At 46.6% G+C, this 21,290-nt stretch overlaps 1 protein-coding gene across 5 annotated transcripts in view; it reads left to right on the plus strand.

Annotated features, from left to right (window-relative positions):
• The window catches only part of smarca2 (SWI/SNF related, matrix associated, actin dependent regulator of chromatin, subfamily a, member 2), a 214,144-nt gene that overhangs the window by 10,454 nt on the left and 182,400 nt on the right, over positions 1–21,290 (plus strand). For 4 of the 5 annotated variants that reach the window (XM_041869484.2, XM_041869486.2, XM_041869487.2 and 1 more), the window contains exons 4-5: positions 3–371; positions 10,362–10,463. In XM_041869484.2, coding sequence (XP_041725418.1) covers positions 3–371; positions 10,362–10,463 — 471 coding nt within the window. The remainder of the gene's footprint in view (positions 1–2; positions 372–10,361; positions 10,464–21,290) is intronic. The other variant, XM_041869488.2, reaches the window with a different exon arrangement.

The raw sequence follows: 21,290 nt of genomic DNA on the forward strand, positions 1-21,290 counted from the left end.
AGGCTACATGCCCCCACACCCCTCACCCATGGGTGTTCCAGAGCACGCGTCCAGCCCCCTGTCCAGGGGTGGCCCTACGCCCCCCATGCCCCCTCAGATGTCCCCCGTCCCGTCGGGCTCCATGATGCCCCAGATGGACCCCCAGTCAGCCATGGGGCCTCTTGGCCGCGGCTGCTCCTCCTTCAGCCCTGTCCAATTACAGCAACTCCGGGCCCAGATCCTGGCCTATAAGATCCTGGGGCGGGGCCAGCCGCTTCCTGAAAACCTCCAGCTGGCGGTCCAGGGCAAGAGGAGTCTGCCCACCATGCAGCAACAACAACAGCAGCAGCAGCCGCAGCCGGGCACTGGCAGCCTCTACAGCAGGCCTCCTGGTAGGTGACACTTAGGCTCAATCCCAAATGGAGCCCTAGACCCTATGCCCTATGCACCTGTGGAGATCAGGTCTTAGTGATATAGCAATAGCTCCACCTAGACCTCTTGACAGGCTAGGTGGAAGTTTCACCAAAACAGGTACCCCAAACAAACCCAAAAGGGTACCCCAAAGTACCCCAAACAAGTACCCCAAACGGGTACGCCAAAGTACCCCAAACAAGTACCCCAAAGTACCCCAAACAAGTACCCCAAAGTACCCCAAACAGGTACGCCAAAGTACCCTAAACAGGTACGCCAAAGTACGCCAAACAGGTACGCCAAAGTACGCCAAACTTTTAAAGAATGCTGCCAAGTAGTGAAAATATAGGTTGGAATCACATAGTTGGCAGAATATAATCTTAAAGGGGAAGTTCACCCAAAAACACTTCTGGGCCCTTTATAACTTGCCTGGCTGTTTGTCAGTACCCCAGACAGTTTTTAGGACCATTGTTTGAATATTTATATAAAAATGCTGCGTTTCCGAAATGACCTAAAATGCATTAAAAACTGTGTATTTATTGTTACATAAACAACAATTTGTGTCTCGGCATTGAATTGTGTTTAATGTAAAAAGTATTTAAAAAACAAAGAGCTACTTGGTGCTAGAGCATGTAGTCTGGAATCCAGTAGATTCTCTTCTTCATGGTTCTAAAATGGATCATTACAGGAGGTGGGACGAAGGAGCGTCTTACTATTGGTCTTCAAGAAAGGAACTCGGAACGAAAGGAAGTTAGCTAGGCTAGCGGTTAGTAATCTGAAGTAAAGTAAGTCTAGGCGAATAACGTTCGTAGTCGAGTAGCTGAGTATCGTTGGCCAAAATGAAGTGCATTGTACCCGGGTGCAATAATGTTCCGCTCAGATACAAATCCACTACACATTTCCACTCTTTTCCTGACCGCGATGGAGCTTTGTCAGGCATGGGTACAGGCCGTCCCACATCCGATACGACGCTCCAACCATTCAAGGTATGTTGCTGTCTAGCTAAGTTGCTAACACCAGTAGCTAGTCACCACTAAGGAATGTTTAACGTTATGTGTTTGCCATTCCCTTAGCTAGTTGGGGGTGTTTTTAGCTTAGCTACTACTGTAACCGTAACGTTATCCTGTCCTGCTGACTGGTTTGTTTGTTTAACTTTGTGATGCAATTCCCTTTTTCATTATAATGTTACTGATAAGAAATAGTGTATTCTTTTCAACTAGGCATCACCGTGTTCTGTAGTGCTATTGGTTGCATAAAATGACTTGCCCTAGCAGGTCCATGAGTAGGACACAGCCCTAGCCAGAGCCAGATAGATCAATACAGGATATGGCTCTGGCCCTAGCAGGTCCATGAGTAGGACACAGCCCTAGCCAGAGCCAGATAGATCAATACAGGATATGGCTCTACCACGGGCCCTAGCAGGTCCATGAGTAGGACACAGCCCTAGCCAGAGCCAGATAGATCAATACAGGATATGGCTCTACCACGGGCCCTAGCAGGTCCATGAGTAGGACACAGCCCTAGCCAGAGCCAGATAGATCAATACAGGATATGGCTCTGGCCCTAGCAGGTCCATGAGTAGGACACAGCCCTAGCCAGAGCCAGATAGATCAATACAGGATATGGCTCTACCACGGGCCCTAGCAGGTCCATGAGTAGGACACAGCCCTAGCCAGAGCCAGATAGATCAATACAGGATATGGCTCTGGCCCTAGCAGGTCCATGAGTAGGACACAGCCCTAGCCAGAGCCAGATAGATCAATACAGGATATGGCTCTACCACGGACCCTAGCAGGTCCATGAGTAGAACACAGCCCTAGCCAGAGCCAGATAGATCAATACAGGATATGGCTCTGACCCTAGCAGGTCCATGAGTAGGACACAGCCCTAGCCAGAGCCAGATAGATCAATACAGGATATGGCTCTACCACGGGCCCTAGCAGGTCCATGAGTAGAACACAGCCCTAGCCAGAGCCAGATAGATCAATACAGGATATGGCTCTGGCCCTAGCAGGTCCATGAGTAGAACACAGCCCTAGCCAGAGCCAGATAGATCAATACAGGATATGGCTCTGGCCCTAGCAGGTCCATGAGTAGGACACAGCCCTAGCCAGAGCCAGATAGATCAATACAGGATATGGCTCTGACCCTAGCAGGTCCATGAGCAGGACACAGCCCTAGCCAGAGCCAGATAGATCAATACAGGATATGGCTCTGACCCTAGCAGGTCCATGAGCAGGACACAGCCCTAGCCAGAGCCAGATAGATCAATACAGGATATGGCTCTACCACGGGCCCTAGCAGGTCCATGAGTAGGACACAGCCCTAGCCAGAGCCAGATAGATCAATACAGGATATGGCTCTACCACGGGCCCTAGCAGGTCCATGAGTAGGACACAGCCCTAGCCAGAGCCAGATAGATCAATACAGGATATGGCTCTACCACGGGCCCTAGCAGGTCCATGAGTAGGACACAGCCCTAGCCAGAGCCAGATAGATCAATACAGGATATGGCTCTGGCCCTAGCAGGTCCATGAGTAGGACACAGCCCTAGCCAGAGCCAGATAGATCAATACAGGATATGGCTCTGGCCCTAGCAGGTCCATGAGTAGGACACAGCCCTAGCCAGAGCCAGATAGATCAATACATGATATGGCTCTGGCCCTAGCAGGTCCATGAGTAGGACACAGCCCTAGCCAGAGCCAGATAGATCAATACAGGATATGTCTCTACCACGGGCCCTAGCAGGTCCATGAGTAGAACACAGCCCTAGCCAGAGCCAGATAGATCAATACAGGATATGGCTCTACCACGGGCCCTAGCAGGTCCATGAGTAGGACACAGCCCTAGCCAGAGCCAGATAGATCAATACAGGATATGGCTCTGGCCCTAGCAGGTCCATGAGTAGGACACAGCCCTAGCCAGAGCCAGATAGATCAATACAGGATATGGCTCTGGCCCTAGCAGGTCCATGAGTAGGACACAGCCCTAGCCAGAGCCAGATAGATCAATACAGGATATGGCTCTACCACGGGCCCTAGCAGGTCCATGAGTAGGACACAGCCCTAGCCAGAGCCAGATAGATCAATACAGGATATGGCTCTACCACGGACCCTAGCAGGTCCATGAGTTGTAATGACAACAACCTTTACATTATTTCAATGAAAACATTTAGAATATCAGCCCTGAACTGACATGTAATGACTGACTCTGGTGATGTTGGCTGGTATAAAACAATCCCTCTTTCTGTTTCTACCTGCCTGGGAGGGATTGGAAGGAGAGGGGTGGTGGAACAGACATGAGGATAGGACAATGAACCATACTGAGGATAGGACAATGAACCATACTGAGGATAGGACAATGAACCATACTGAGGATAGGACAATGAACCATACTGAGGATAGGACAATGAACCATACTGAGGATAGGACAATGAACCAAACTGAGGATAGGACAATGAACCATACTGAGGATAGGACAATGAACCATACTGAGGATAGGACAATGAACCATACTGAGGATAGGACAAATAACCATACTGAGGATAGGACAATGAACCATACTGAGGATAGGACAAAGAACCATACTGAGGATAGGACAAAGAACCATACTGAGGATAGGACAATGAACCATACTGAGGTTAGGACAATGAACCAAACTGAGGATAGGACAATGAACCATACTGAGGATAGGACAATGAACCATACTGAGGATAGGACAATGAACCATACTGAGGATAGGACAATGAACCATACTGAGGTTAGGACAATGAACCATACTGAGGATAGGACAATGAACCAAACTGAGGATAGGACAATGAACCATACTGAGGATAGGTTAATGAACCATACTGAGGATAGGACAATGAACCATACTGAGGTTAGGACAATGAACTATACTGAGGATAGGACAATGAACCAAACTGAGGATAGGACAATGAACCATACTGCGGTTAGGACAATGAACCATACTGAGGATAGGACAATGAACCAAACTGAGGATAGGACAATGAACCAAACTGAGGATAGGACAATGAACCATACTGAGGATAGGACAATGAACCATACTGAGGTTAGGACAATGAACCATACTGAGGATAGGACAATGAACCATACTGAGGTTAGGACAATGAACCATACTGAGGATAGGACAATGAACCATACTGAGGATAGGACAATGAACCATACTGAGGTTAGGACAATGAACCATACTGAGGTTAGGACAATGAACCAAACTGTCTCAGACTTGATCTTCGTTACATTTCTCACATCTTCTATCTTTGTCTCCTTTTCAAAGATGGACCCAATGTTCCTCCTCTCATACCTTCTCCTTCAGGAGGATGCAAGTAAAGACTCATTAGGACTCATTTTTTTTTGTTTTTTTGTTATTCTGTTACACATCTTTCAGTAGATCCAGAAGCCGTGTGGATTATTCCAAACAGGCCAAGGACTGGGTAGAGAAGAGTGTCTGAACAGAAGACGTTCAACTTTAGAACCCGATTGGTCCAGCAGGCTGTCAAGAGGCGGGAAGATAAACTGGTCATATACAAAGACCCAGACTTCAACGTTGCCACACCAGACCTACCTCCCAACATCACCCGGGTGGACACCAGACCTACCTCCCAACATCACCCGGTTGGACACCAGACCTACCTCCCAACATCACCCGGGTGGACACCAGACCTACCTCCCAACATCACCCGGTTGGACACCAGACCTACCTCCCAACATCACCCGGTTGGACACCAGACCTACCTCCCAACATCACCCGGGTGGACACCAGACCTACCTCCCAACATCACCCGGGTGGACACCAGACCTACCTCCCAACATCACCCGGGTGGACACCAGACCTACCTCCCAACATCACCCGGATGGACACCAGACCTACCTCCCAACATCACCCGGGTGGACACCAGACCTACCTCCCAACATCACCCGGGTGGACACCAGACCTACCTCCCAACATCACCCGGGTGGACACCAGACCTACCTCCCAACATCACCCGGATGGACACCAGACCTACCTCCCAACATCACCCGGGTGGACACCAGACCTACCTCCCAACATCACCCGGGTGGACACCAACCAAGGAGGAACTGGTGGCTAAACCTTTCAGCCTAACTTTAGCTAGCCTAATGATGGCAGTGTGATGTTGTGGAACGCCATCAATAACATGATGCAATCATTGGTGACAGCGTGCAGTATGACTGCTATGTAGACCACCTGGAACCTTCTCTGCCTCAGGGGTGTATTCAGTCCGGTCAACATCAGAATGAATAGAACATGCTTGTTACCTCTAACCCTGGCAATTTGACTGGTCAACTCATGGGTACACTTGCAATGGCTGCCTGGTGTTGTCATCAAATAAAATGTCACATGCTTTGTAAACAACAGGTGTAGACTAACAGTGAAATTATTACTTACAGGCCGTTCCCAACAATACAGAGAGAGATATTAGAAAAGTAAAATGTAATATTAAAAACACAATGAGTAACGATAACTTGGCTATATATACGGGGTACAAGTACCCAGTCGATGTGCAGGGGTATAAGGTAATTGAGGTAGATATGTACACTGAACAAAAATAATAAAAGCAACATGTAAACTGTTGGTTCCATGTTTCATGAGCTGAAATAAAAGATCCCAGAAATGTTCCATACGCACAAAAAGCTTATTTCTCTGAAATTGTGTGTACAAATTTGTTTACATCCCTGTTAGTGAGCATTTCTCCTTTGCCAAGATAATCCATCCACCTGACAGGTGTGGCATATCAAGAAGCTGATTAAACAGCATGATCATTACACAGGAGCACCTTACAGTGGGGGAAAAAAGTATTTAGTCAGCCACCAATTGTGCAAGTTCTCCCACTTAAAAAGATGAGAGAGGCCTGTAATTTTCATCATAGGTACATGTCAACTATGACAGACAAAATGAGAAAAAGAAATCCAGAAAATCACATTGTAGGATTTTTAATGAATTTATTTGCAAATTATGGTGGAAAATAAGTATTTGGTCAATAACAAAAGTTTCTCAATACTTTGTTATATACCCTTTGTTGGCAATGACACAGGTCAAACGTTTTCTGTAAGTCTTCACAAGGTTTTCACACACTGTTGCTGGTATTTTGGCCCATTCCTCCATGCAGATCTCCTCTAGAGCAGTGATGTTTTGGGGCTGTCGCTGGGCAACACAGACTTTCAACTCCCTCCAAAGATTTTCTATGGGGTTGAGATCTGGAGACTGGCTAGGTCATTCCAGGACCTTGAAATGCTTCTTACGAAGCCACTCCTTCGTTGCCCGGGCGGTGTGTTTGGGATCATTGTCATGCTGAAAGACCCAGCCACGTTTCATCTTCAATGCCCTTGCTGATGGAAGGAGGTTTTCACTCAAAATCTCACGATACATGGCCCCATTCATTCTTTCCTTTACACGGATCAGTCGTCCTGGTCCCTTTGCAGAAAAACAGCCCCAAAGCATGATGTTTCCACCCCCATGCTTCACAGTAGGTATGGTGTTCTTTGGATGCAACTCAGCATTCTTTGTCCTCCAAACACGACGAGTTGAGTTTTTACCAAAAAGTTCTATTTTGGTTTCATCTGACCATATGACATTCTCCCAATCCTCTTCTGGATCATCCAAATGCACTCTAGCAAACTTCAGACGGGCCTGGACATGTACTGGCTTAAGCAGGGGGACACGTCTGGCACTGCAGGATTTGAGTCCCTGGCGGCGTAGTGTGTTACTGATGGTAGGCTTTGTAACTTTGGTCCCAGCTCTCTGCAGGTCATTCACTAGGTCCCCCCGTGTGGTTCTGGGATTTTGCTCACCGTTCTTGTGATCATTTTGACCCCACGGGTTGAGATCTTGCGTGGAGCCCCAGATCGAGGGAGATTATCAGTGGTCTTGTATGTCTTCCATTTCCTAATAATTGCTCCCACAGTTGATTTCTTCAAACCAAGCTGCTTACCTATTGCAGATTCAGTCTTCCCAGCCTGGTGCAGGTCTACAATTTTGTTTCTGGTGTCCTTTGACAGCTCTTTGGTCTTGGCCATAGTGGAGTTTGGAGTGTGACTGTTTGAGGTTGTGGACAGGTGTCTTTTATACTGATAACAAGTTCAAACAGGTGCCATTAATACAGGTAACGAGTGGAGGACAGAGGAGCCTCTTAAAGAAGAAGTTACAGGTCTGTGAGAGCCAGAAATCTTGCTTGTTTGTAGGTGACCAAATATTTATTTTCCACCATAATTTGCAAATAAATTCATTAAAAATCCTACAATGTGATTTTCTGGATTTTTTTTTCTCAATTTGTCTGTCATAGTTGACGTGTACCTATGATGAAAATTACAGGCCTCTCTCATCTTTTTAAGTGGGAGAACTTGCACAATTGGTGGCTGACTAAATACTTTTTTTCCCCACTGTATGCTGTGGACAATAAAAGTCCACTTTAAAATGTGCAGTTTTGTCACACAACACAATGCCACAGATGTCTCCAGTTGTGAGGGAGCGTCCAGTTGGCATGCTGACTGCACATGTGCTCTGATCTGGAGCTTTCTTGATCCATAAACATGCAGAAAGATTCTTAGGTAGCTAAACCGATTGCCAACATGTATTTAGGCTTTTTAAAACACTTCCTTTCCCTATGGCGACAATTATTGAATTCAACTATCAACTGTCAATTTACGGATACGATTGCGGCTGGTCAGATCAGCACAGCAGTAAATAGCTAACGTTTCACCGCAAGTCAGATGGCTCGTTGCCGAAAATGGTGCATGTTCAAAATTATAACCAGCTAACGTTAGCTAGCTACGTTGGCTATTAGCTCCTATCTGATATCTTAGCACCATGTTTATCTAGCCAGCTAGCTAATATAGCTAGCTAGCTAACACCACAGATGAAAGGGTTAGTTATCATAATCTTTGCTAACAGGTTACATACACTATATATATATAAACAAAATGTGGACACCCCTTCAAATTAGTGGATTCTGCCATTTCAGCCACACCCTTAGCTGACAATTGTATAAAATCGAGCACACAGCCATGCAATCTCCATAGACAAACATTGGCAGTAGAATGGCCTTACTGAAGAGCTCAGTGACTTTCAACATGGCACTGTCATAGGATGCCACCTTTCCAACAAGTCAGTTCTTCAAATTCCTGCCCTGCTAGAGCCGTCCCGGTCAACTGTAAGTGTTGTTATTGGGAAATGGAAACGTCTAGGAGCAACAACGGCTCAGCCATGAAGTGGTAGGCCACACAAGCTCACAGAACGGGACACGTAGTGCGTAAAAACCTTCTGTCCTCGGTTGCAACACTCACTACCGAGTTCCAAACTGTCTCTGGAAGCAACGTTAGAACAAGAACTGTTAATCAGGAGCTTCATGAAATGGGTTTCCATGGTCGAGCAGCTGCACACAAGCCTAAGATCACCATGCGCGATGCCAAGCATCGGCTGGAGTGGTGTAAAGCTCACCGCCATTGGACTTTGGAGCAGTGAAAACATGTTCTCTGGAGTGATGAATCACACTTCACCATCTGGCAGTCCGACGGACGAATCTGGGTTTGGCGGATGCCAGGAGAACGCTACCTGCCCCAATGCATAGTGCAAACTGTAACGTTTGGTGGAGGAGGAATAATGGTCTGGGGCTGTTTTTCATGGTTCGGGCTAGACCCCTTAGTTCCAGTGAAGGGAAATCTTAACGCTACAGTATACAATGACATTCTAGATGATTCTGTGCTTCCAACTTTGTGGCAACAGTTTGGGGAAGGCCCTTTCCTGTTTCAGCATGACAATGCCCCTGTGCCCAAAGCGAGGTCCATATACAAATGGTTTGTTGAGATCGGTGTGGAAGAACTTGACTGGCCTGCACAGAGCTCTGAACTCAACCCCATCTGACACCTTTGGGATAAATTGGAACGCCGACTGCGAGCCAGGCCTAATCGCCCAACATTATTGGAATGAGATGTTCGACGAGCAGGTGTCCACATACTTTTGGTAATTTAGTGTATTTGTGTGATTAGCTACCAGCTATGAAAGAAAACGGCAGAAATACTATAAATTCTATAACTCACAACTCGCACATGTACTCATAATTCACTTTTTCAGTTCACACATGTATGTTTAGGCACATATGCGAGTAAAATGGTCACAATGTCGAGCCCTGAAATTCACTCACAGAGACGATGAAGGAGCGTCATGCTCCCCCTCTGCAACCAACCACAGGTACCGGGAGGCGGGACAACAGGTGTTTCCCTGTCATCGCTCGCTTTGTGACTGACAGGAGTCTAAAAAGTAGCCGGCTGAATATTAGTCCGTAATCTGCTGTTTAGCCGACAGCCGGCTCTAGTGGAACACATTGTTTGGGGTGATTATGATGATCCGTCACAAGTGCATAGGGTGGTACTGGTCAGTCTTCTATTGGGTGTAGGATCTAGAGGAAGTGTAGTGTCTGGTAGAATGGAGGATCTAGAGGAAGTGTAGTGTCTGGTAGAATGGAGGATCTAGAGGAAGTGTAGTGTCTGGTAGAATGGAGGATCTAGGGAAAGTGTAGTGTCTGGTAGAATGGAGGATCTAGAGGAAGTGTAGTGTCTGGTAGAATGGAGGATCTAGAGGAAGTGTAGTGTCTGGTAGAATGGAGGATCTAGAGGAAGTGTAGTGTCTGGTAGAATGGAGGATCTAGGGGAAGTGTAGTGTCTGGTAGAATGACCAGTCCCCTAGATCCTCCAATCTTCTATTGGGCCTTAGAATCTGTTTACTTGTTATCATCTAACTGTTTTGACAAGTGGTACCAGGTGGTGACATGATGACATTGTCAAACTCTGAGTTGCCAGGTATGCCCATTATTTAACTGCGATGTATTGTGTGTTGTGTTGCCAGGTATGCCCATTATTTAACTGCGATGTATTGTGTGTTGTGTTGCCAGGTATGCCCATTATTTAACTGCGATGTATTGTGTGTTGTGTTGCCAGGTATGCCCATGTCCTCTATGTCTGTGCCTCAGTCAGGCCCTGGTCCCACCACCACCATGCCAGGACAAAATCAGACCCACGGGCCCAAACCCTGGCCTGAAGGTTAGTCTGGCTCATTTAATCCTAACCCAAACCCTGGCCTGAAGGTTAGTCTGGCTCATTTAATCCTAACCCAAACCCTGGCCTGAAGGTTAGTCTGGCTCATTTAATCCTAACCCAAACCCTGGCCTGAAGGTTAGTCTGGCTCATTTAATCCTAACCCAAACCCCTGGCCTGAAGGTTAGTCTGGCTCATTTAATCCTAACCCAAACCCTGGCCTGAAGGTTAGTCTGGCTCATTTAATCCTAAGCCAAACCCTGGCCTGAAGGTTAGTCTGGCTCATTTAATCCTAACCCAAACCCTGGCCTAAAGGTTAGTCTGGCTCATTTAATCCTAACCCAAACCCTGGCCTGAAGGTTAGTCTGGCTCATTTAATCCTAACCCAAACCCTGGCCTGAAGGTTAGTCTGGCTCATTTAATCCTAACCCAAACCCTGGCCTGAAGGTTAGTCTGGCTCATTTAATCCTAACCCAAACCCTGGCCTGAAGGTTAGTCTGGCTCATTTAATCCTAACCCAAACCCTGGCCTGAAGGTTAGTCTGGCTCATTTAATCCTAACCCAAACCCTGGCCTGAAGGTTAGTCTGGCTCATTTAATCCTAACCCAAACCCTGGCCTGAAGGTTAGTCTGGCTCATTTAATCCTAACCCAAACCCTGGCCTGAAGGTTAGTCTGGCTCATTTAATCCTAACCCAAACCCTGGCCTGAAGGTTAGTCTGGCTCATTTAATCCTAACCCAAACCCTGGCCTAAAGGTTAGTCTGGCTCATTTAATCCTAACCCAAACCCTGGCCTGAAGGTTAGTCTGGCTCATTTAATCCTAACCCAAACCCTGGCCTGAAGGTTAGTCTGGCTCATTTAATCCTAACCCAAACCCTGGCCTGAAGGTTAGTCTGGCTCATTTAATCCTAACCCAAACCCTGGCCTGAAGGTTAGTCTGGCTCATTTAATCCTAACCCAAACCCTGGCCTGAAGGTTAGTCTGGCTCATTTAATCCTAACCCAAACCCTGGCCTGAAGGTTAGTCTGGCTCATTTAATCCTAACCCAAACCCTGGCCTGAAGGTTAGTCTGGCTCATTTAATCCTAACCCAAACCCTGGCCTGAAGGTTAGTCTGGCTCATTTAATCCTAACCCAAACCCTGGCCTAAAGGTTAGTCTGGCTCATTTAATCCTAACCCAAACCCCTGGCCTGAAGGTTAGTCTGGCTCATTTAATCCTAACCCAAACCCTGGTCTGAAGGTTAGTCTGGCTCATTTAATCCTAACCCAAACCCTGGCCTGAAGGTTAGTCTGGCTCATTTAATCCTAACCCAAATCCTGGCCTGAAGGTTAGTCTGGCTCATTTAATCCTAACCCAAACCCTGGTTTGAAGGTTAGCCTGGCTCAGTTAATCCGAACCCGAAGGGCGATGTCTGGAATGACATATCGTCACATTGTCCTTTCCAAACATTATGCGATTGTATTGTAAAAAATACAATATTGGGGGAGGGTCAATACGATATAAAGGACACGTTGGTTTCTACCAGAACTGGGATTTGGTGCATAATGCCATTCTTCTGATTTTAAGGTGTTACAAAAGCCACAAAAAACCTTTTCTCTGTTTTTTTTTCAGCAGCTACTCTTCCTGGGGTCCACACAAAACATGAAACATGACATAATACAGAACATTAATAGACAAGAACAGCTCAAGGACAGAACTACATAATTTTTAAAAATGCATACATATCAATACATACACACAAACTATCTAGGTCAAATAGGGGAGAGGCGTTGTGCCGTGAGGTGTTGCTTTATCCGTTTTTTTTAAACCAGGTTTGCTGTTCATTGGAGCAATATTAGATGGAAGGGAGTTCCGCACAATAATGGCTCTATATATTACTGTACGCTTTCTTGAATTTGTTCTGGATTTGGGGACTGTGAAAAGACCCCTGGTGGCATGTCTGGTGGGTTAAGTGTGTGTGTCAGAGCTGTGTGTAAGTTGACTATGCAAACAATTAGGAATTTTCAACACATTAATGTTTCTTATAAAAAGAAGAAGTGATGCAGTCAGTCTCTCCTCAACTCTTAGCCAAGAGAGACTGGCATGCATAGTATTTATATCAGCCCTCTGATTACAATGAAGAGCAAGACGTGCCGCTCTGTTCTGGGCCAGCTGCAGATTAACTAGGTATTTCTTTGCAGCACTTGACCACACGACTGGACAATAATCAAGATAAGGCAAAACTAGAGCCTGCAGAACTTGCTCTTTGTTACGGACAGACCTCTCCCCATCTTTACAACCATTGAATCTATATGTTTTGACCATGACAGTTTACAATCTAACACCAAGTAATTTAGTCTCCTCAACTTGTTCAACAGCCACACCATTCATTACCAGATTCAGCTGAGGTCTAGAACTTAGGGAATTATTTGTACCAAATACAACCCTTTGAGTTCTATTAGATAGATAGCTCTGAATCCACGATATGGCGTTTATAAATGATGGAGGCCACTCTGTTCTTTGGTACCTTCAATGCTGCAGAAATGTTTTGGTACCCTTCTCCAGATCTGTGCCTCAACACAATCCTGTCTCGGAGCTCTACAGACAATTCCTTCGACCTCATGGCTTGGTTTTTGCTCTGACGTGCCCTGTCAACTGTGGGACCTTATATAGACAGGTGTGCCTTTCCAAATCATGTCCAATCAATTGAATTTACCACAGGTGGACTCCAATCAAGTTGTAGAAACATCTCAAGGATGATCAATGGAAACAGGATGCACCTGAACTCAATTTCGAGTCTCATAGCAAAGGGTCTGAATACTTATGTAATAAGGTATTTGTATTTTATTTTTTATAGATTTGCAAAAATATCAGAAAACCTGTTTTCGCTTTGTCATTATGGTGTATTGTGTGTAGATTGAGGATTTGTATTTATTTAATCCATTTTAGAATAAGGCTGTAACATAACAAAATGTGGAAAAAGTCGAGGGGTCTGAATACTTTCCGAATGCACTGTAGATACTGCCTGTTAGCACTTGGTGGCCTATAGCAACACCCCAAAATAAAATGCTTCAGATGTGCTAAGTGAACCTGCAACCACAACACTTCAATAACACTTGATATAAGATATTCTCTAAGCTTTACAGGGATATGGCTCTGAATATATACAGAGGGGAAAAAAAGTATTTAGTCAGCCACCAATTGTGCAAGTTCTCCCACTTAAAAAGATGAGAGAGGCCTGTAATTTTCATCATATGTACACGTCAACTATGACAGACAAATTTAGATTTTTTTTTCCTGAAAATCACATTGTAGGATTTTTAATGAATTTATTTGCAAATTATGGTGGAAAATAAGTATTTGGTCACCTACAAACAAGCAAGATTTCTGGCTCTCACAGACCTGTAACTTCTTCTTTAGGAAGCTCCTCTGTCCTCCATTCGTTACCTGTATTAATGGCACCTGTTTGAACTTGTTATCAGTATAAAAGACACCTGTCCACAACCTCAAACAGTCACACTCCAAACTCAGCTATGGCCAAGACCAAAGAGCTGTCAAAGGACACCAGAAACAAAATTGTAGACCTGCACCAGGCTGGGAAGACTGAATCTGCAATAGGTAAGCAGCTTGGTTTGAAGAAATCAACTGTGGGAGCAATTATTAGGAAATGGAAGACATACAAGACCACTGATAATCTCCCTCGATCTGGGGCTCCACGCAAGATCTCACCCCGTGGGGGTCAAAATGATCACAAGAACGGTGAGCGAAAATCCCAGAACCACACGGGGGGACCTAGTGAATGACCTGCAGAGAGCTGGGACCAAAGTAACAAAGCCTACCATCAGTAACACACTACGCCGCCAGGGACTCAAATCCTGCAGTGCCAGACGTGTCCCCCTGCTTAAGCCAGTACATGTCCAGGCCCGTCTGAAGTTTGCTAGAGTGCATTTGGATGATCCAGAAGAGGATTGGGAGAATGTCATATGGTCAGATGAAACCAAAATATAACTTTTTGGTAAAAACTCAACTCGTCGTGTTTGGAGGACAAAGAATGCTGATTTGCATCCAAAGAACACCATAACTACTGTGAAGCATGGGGGTGGAAACATCATGCTTTGGGGCTGTTTTTCTGCAAAGGGACCAGGACGACTGATCCGTGTAAAGGAAAGAATGAATGGGGCCATGTATCGTGAGATTTTGAGTGAAAACCTCCTTCCATCAGCAAGGGCATTGAAGATGAAACGTGGCTGGGTCTTTCAGCATGACAATGATCCCAAACACACCGCCCGGGCAACGAAGGAGTGGCTTCGTAAGAAGCATTTCAAGGTCCTGGATTGGCCTAGCCAGTCTCCAGATCTCAACCCCAAAGAAAATCTTTGGAGGGGAGTTGAAAGTCTGTGTTGCCCAGCGACAGCCCCAAAACATCACTGCTCTAGAGGAGATCTGCATGGAGGAATGGGCCAAAATACCAGCAACAGTGTGTGAAAACCTTGTGAAGACTTACAGAAAACGCTTTGACCTGTGTCATTGCCAACAAAGGGTATATAACAAAGTATTGAGAAACTTTTGTTATTGACCAAATACTTATTTTCCACCATAATTTGCAAATAAATTCATTAAAAATCCTACAATGTGATTTTCTGGATTTATTTTTCTCATTTTGTCTGTCATAGTTGACATGTACCTATGATGAAAATTACAGGCCTCTCTCATCTTTTTAAGTGGGAGAACTTGCACAATTGGTGGCTGACTAAATACTTTTTTTCTCCACTGTACAGCACTTCCCCCATAAACATTCCTGTCTCTTCTATAGATGTCATATCCTTGTATTGCTACTGCTGTATCATCAGATGAATTATCTAAATGAGTCTCAGTAATGGCTAATATATTAATGTTCTCAGATGTCAACAAGTTATTGATTTCATGGACCTTATTTCTAAGGCTACATATATTAATATGGGCTATTTCCAGCCCTTTCCTGTGTAGCTTATCAGAGATGGACCTAATATGGAAAAGAGCAAACAAAGGAAGAGAAAAATAAATACATTCAGCAGTCCATTAACCAGTTGGTGTGTGTGTGTGTGTGCTGCGGGGTTGAAGCTACGAACCCATAGGCTTGGCTCTCTCATCCCTTCCAGGCTTCTGGGAGGGAGGGTGGACAATGAGCCTGTCATAGCGGATGTAAGCAATGTCCCCAAGGACTCTGGCAGCTTTCATGGCTGGGATAAGTTCTTTCCTCATCTGGCGCTCAGCTTCAGTATTGTCCTTGTTGAGGAAGATATCAAATCAAATTGTATTTGTCACATGCGCCGAATACAACAGGTGTAGACCTTACAGTGAAATGCATACTTACAAGCCCTTAACCAACAAGCCGTTTTAAGAAAGAATACCAAAAGAAATCACAAAAAAAGTATATATAAAATAATATGAAATAAAAGTAACAAATAATTAAAGAGCAGCAGTAAAAATAACAATAGCAAGGCTATATACAGGGGGTACCAGTACAGAGTCAATGTGCAGGGGTACCGGTTAGTCGTGGTAATTGAGGTATAAGTTCCTCTCAAGTTCTTGGATCTTTCCAGAACAGCTACCTTGTCCTTGAACCCCAGGAACTTGACCACAATCGGCCTGGGCCTGTCACCTGGGCCGGTGGTGGGTTTTCCAGTCCTGTGGTCCATCTTCAGTTTCAGATGATTTCCTTCCCATTTGTCCTCAGACTCCGTCCAGAATCACTCCGTCTCTCGTGGAGATTCTGCAATTCCGCCCACAACCATGTTGTCCCTCGAGATAAACAGAGTTCTCCGTCATTGTTATAATGGATTCACATACAGAACTGATGTCCTCTCTCAATGACTTACAGATTGCTGCGATCTTGCCCTTTTCCTGTTTCCCATTATTTTATTAGTTGACTCCACCAGTATTTGGACTAAACACTTGAAGCTATTTTCTTGTTGTTGTAACAACTGCTTGTAGAACTATTTTTGTTTGTTTAAAAGATCCTTCACCTGTGATAGAGAGACACCACTGTCCTCAACGGTGCTCCCGCCGGCTTTGGTCTTTGTCATGGTAGCAACGTAGGTTATGCTGTTACTCCTCTCAGCTCCAGACAGGACAGATGGACAGCCACAAGCCCGGGACAATCCACGGTCCCAGCCACAAGCCCGGGACAATCCACGGTCCCAGCCACAAGCCCGGGACAATCCACGGTCCCAGCCACAAGCCCGGGACAATCCACGGTCCCAGCCATAAGCCCGGGACAATCCACGGTCCCAGCCACAAGCCCGGGACAATCCACGGTCCCAGCCACAATGGCTAACCGTGTCGCGGCCTGCGTTCAAGCCCTCAAGAAAACCCTGCTAGCTAGCAGCTACACCAAGCAGCTCCTCAGACCTGGCCTTGGTCAGCAGGATCACTGGACAGATAGTAGAGGTCCCAGCAACTGATACCAACCGCGTCGTAGGCTGCGTTCAAGCCCTCAAGAAAACCCTGCTCTACGCCAAACATCTCCTCAGACCCTGCCTTGGTCAGCAGGATCACTGGACAGATAGTAGAGGTCCCAGCAACTAATACCAACCGCGTCGTAGGCTGCGTTCAAGCCCTCAAGAAAACCCTGCTCTACGCCAAACATCTCCTCAGACCCTGCCTTGGTCAGCAGGATCACTGGACAGATAATAGAGGTCCCAGCAACTGATGCCAACTACAGGATCCAAACAGCTCCCCAGACCACGACAGAGAGTAGAGCAACTGATACCAACCACAACACAGGATCCAGACTCAAAAGGTAGTTAGCTAGTAAGAAACTTTCCATAACAACAGGCCAATCTCTCTCTTGTTCCACAGGAAGTGTTAGAAATAATGTTATAGGCTAAATAATATATATACACTACCGTTCAAAAGTTTGGGGTCACTTAGAAATGTCCTTGTTTTCGAAAGAAAAGCATTTTTTTTGTCCATCAAAATAACATCAAATTGATCAGAAATACAGTGTAGACATTGTTAATGTTGTAAATGGCTATTGTAGCTGGAAACGGCTGATTTGTAATGGAATATCTACATAGGCGTACAGAGGCCCATTATCAGCAACCATCAGTCCTGTGTTCCAATGGCACGTTGTGTTGCTAATCCAAGTTTATCATTTTAAAAGGCTAATTGATTATTAGAAAACCCTTTTGCATTTATGTTAGCACAGCTGAAAACTGTTGTGCTGATTAAAGAAGCAATAAAACGGGCCTTCTTGAGACTAGTTGAGTATCTGGAGCATCAGCAATTGTGGGTTCAATTACAGAATCAAAATGTCCAGAAACAAATAACTTTCTTCTGAAACTCGTCAGTCTATTCTTGTTCTGAGAAATGAAGACTATTCCATGCGAGAAATTGCCAAGAAACTGAAAATCTCGTACAATGCTGTGTACTACATTGGAACACAGGACTGACGGTTGCTGATAATGGGCCTATGTAGATATTCCATTAAAAATCAGCCGTTTCCAGCTACAATAGCCATTTACAACATAAACAATGTCTACACTGTATTTCTGATCAATTTGATGTTATTTTAATGGACAAAATAATTGGTTTTCTTTCGAAAACAAGGACATTTCTAAGTGACCCCAAACTTTTGAACAGTAGTGTATATATATATATATATATATATATACACTGCTCAAAAAAATAAAGGGAACACTTAAACAACACAATGTAACTCCAAGTCAATCACACTTCTGTGAAATCAAACTGTCCACTTAGGAAGCAACACTGATTGACAATAAATTTCACATACTGTTGTGCAAATGGAATAGACAACAGGTGGAAATTATAGGCAATTAGCAAGACACCCCCAATAAAGGACTGGTTTTGCAGGTGGTGACCACAGACCACTTCTCAGTTCCTATGCTTCCTGGCTGATGTTTTGGTCACTTTTGAATGCTGGCGGTGCTTTCACTCTAGTGGTAGCATGAGACGGAGTCTACAACCCACACAAGTGGCTCAGGTAGTGCAGCTCATCCAGGATGGCACATCAATGCGAGCTGTGGCAAGAAGGTTTGCTGTGTCTGTCAGCGTAGTGTCCAGAGCATGGAGGCGCTACCAGGAGACAGGCCAGTACATCAGGAGACGTGGAGGAGGCCGTAGGAGGGCAACAACCCAGCAGCAGGACTGCTACCTCCGCCTTTGTGCAAGGAGGAGCAGGAGGAGCACTGCCAGAGCCCTGCAAAATGACCTCCAGCAGGCCACAAATGTGCATGTGTCTGCACAAACGGTCAGAAACAGACTCCATGAGGGTGGAATGAGGGCCCGACGTCCACAGGTGGGGGTTGTGCTTACAGCCCAACACCGTGCAGGACGTTTGGCATTTGCCAGAGAACACCAAGATTGGCAAATTCGCCACTGGCGCCCTGTGCTCTTCACAGATGAAAGCAGGTTCACACTGAGCACGTGACAGAGTCTGGAGACGCCGTGGAGAACGTTCTGCTGCCTGCAACATCCTCTAGCATGACCGGTTTGGCGGTGGGTCAGTCATGGTGTGGGGTGGCATTTCTTTGGGGGGCCGCACAGCCCTCCATGTGCTCGCCAGAGGTAGCCTGACTGCCATTAGGTACCGAGATGAGATCCTCAGACCCCTTGTGAGACCATATGCTGGTGCGGTTGGCCCTGGGTTCCTCCTAATGCAAGAAAATGCTAGACCTCATGTGGCTGGAGTGTGTCAGCAGTTCCTGCAAGAGGAAGGCATTGATGCTATGGACTGGCCCGCCCGTTCCCCAGACCTGAATCCAATTTAGCACATCTGGGACATCATGTCTCGCTCCATCCACCAACGCCACGTTGCACCACAGACTGTCCAGGAGTTGGCGGATGCTTTAGTCCAGGACTGGGAGGAGATCCCTCAGGAGACCATCCGCCACCTCATCAGGAGCATGCCCAGGCGTTGTAGGGAGGTCATACAGGCACGTGGAGGCCACACACACTACTGAGCCTAATTTTGACTTGTTTTAAGGACATTACATCAAAGTTGGATCAGCCTGTAGTGTGGTTTTCCACTTTAATTTTGAGGGTGACTCCAAATCCAAACCTCCATGGGTTGATACATTTGATTTCCATTGATAATTTTTGTGTGATTTTTCATTCATTCAGATCTAGGATGTGTTATTTTAGTGTTCCCTTTATTTTTTTGAGCAGTATATATATATTATTTTGTTGTTGTTGTATTTTACCCCCCTTTCTCCCAATTTCAATTACGATCTTGTCTCGTCTCATCGCTGCAATTCCCCAACGGGCTCGGGAGAGGCGAAGGCCGAGTCATGCGTCCTCCGAAACATGACCCGCCAAACCGTGCTCCTTAACACCCGCCTGCTTAACCCGGAAGCCAGCTGCACCAATGTGTCGGAGGAAACACCATTCAACTGACGTCCGAAGTCAGCCTGCAGGCGCCCAGCCCGCCACAAGGAGTCAGTAGAGTGTAATGAGCCAAGGAAAGCCCGTCTCCCCCCCTGGCCAAACCCTCTCCTAACCTGACCATGCTGGGCCAAACCCTCTCCTAACCTGACCATGCTGGGCCAAACCCTCTCCTAACCTGACCATGCTGGGCCAAACCCTCTCCTAACCTGACCATGCTGGGCCAAACCCTCTCCTAACCTGACGAAGCTGGGCCAAACCCTCTCCTAACCTGACGAAGCTGGGCCAAACCCTCTCCTAACCTGACGAAGCTGGGCCAAACCCTCTCCTAACCTGACGAAGCTGGGCCAAACCCTCTCCTAACCTGACCATGCTGGGCCAAACCCTCTCCTAACCTGACCATGCTGGGCCAAACCCTCTCCTAACCTGACCATGCTGGGCCAAACCCTCCCCTAACCTGACCATGCTGGGCCAAACCCTCCCCTAACCTGACCATGCTGGGCCAAACCCTCTCCTAACCTGACCATGCTGGGCCAAACCCTCTCCTAACCTGACCATGCTGGGCCAAACCCTCTCCTAACCTGACCATGCTGGGCCAAACCCTCCCCTAACCTGACCATGCTGGGCCAAACCCTCCCCTAACCTGACCATGCTGGGCCAAACCCTCTCCTAACCTGACCATGCTGGGCCAAACCCTCCCCTAACCTGACCATGCTGGGCCAAACCCTCTCCTAACCTGACCATGCTGGGCCAAACCCTCTCCTAACCTGACCATGCTGGGCCAAACCCTCCCCTAACCTGACCATGCTGGGCCAAACCCTCTCCTAACCTGACGAAGCTGGGCCAAACCCTCTCCTAACCTGACCATGCTGGGCCAAACCCTCTCCTAACCTGACCATGCTGGGCCAAACCCTCTCCTAACCTGACGAAGCTGGGCCAAACCCTCTCCTAACCTGACGAAGCTGGGCCAAACCCTCTCCTAACCTGACCATGCTGGGCCAAACCCTCTCCTAACCTGACCATGCTGGGCCAAACCCTCTCCTAACCTGACGAAGCTGGGCCAAACCCTCTCCTAACCTGACGAAGCTGGGCCAAACCCTCTCCTAACCTGACCATGCTGGGCCAAACCCTCTCCTAACCTGACCATGCTGGGCCAAACCCTCTCCTAACCTGACGAAGCTGGGCCAAACCCTCTCCTAACCTGACCATGCTGGGCCAAACCCTCTCCTAACCTGACCATGCTGGGCCAAACCCTCTCCTAACCTGACCATGCTGGGCCAAACCCTCTCCTAACCTGACCATGCTGGGCCAAACCCTCTCCTAACCTGACGATGCTGGGCCAATTGTGCGCCTATTGGACTCCCAGTCACGGCCAGTTGTGACACAGCCTGGGATCGAACCCGGGTCTGTAGTGACCCTTTAGACCTCTGCTCCACTCGGGAGGCCCAATAAGAATGGATTTTATG

Source organism: Coregonus clupeaformis, unplaced genomic scaffold, assembly GCF_020615455.1.
Source record: "Coregonus clupeaformis isolate EN_2021a unplaced genomic scaffold, ASM2061545v1 scaf0167, whole genome shotgun sequence".
Taxonomy (NCBI): domain Eukaryota; kingdom Metazoa; phylum Chordata; class Actinopteri; order Salmoniformes; family Salmonidae; genus Coregonus; species Coregonus clupeaformis.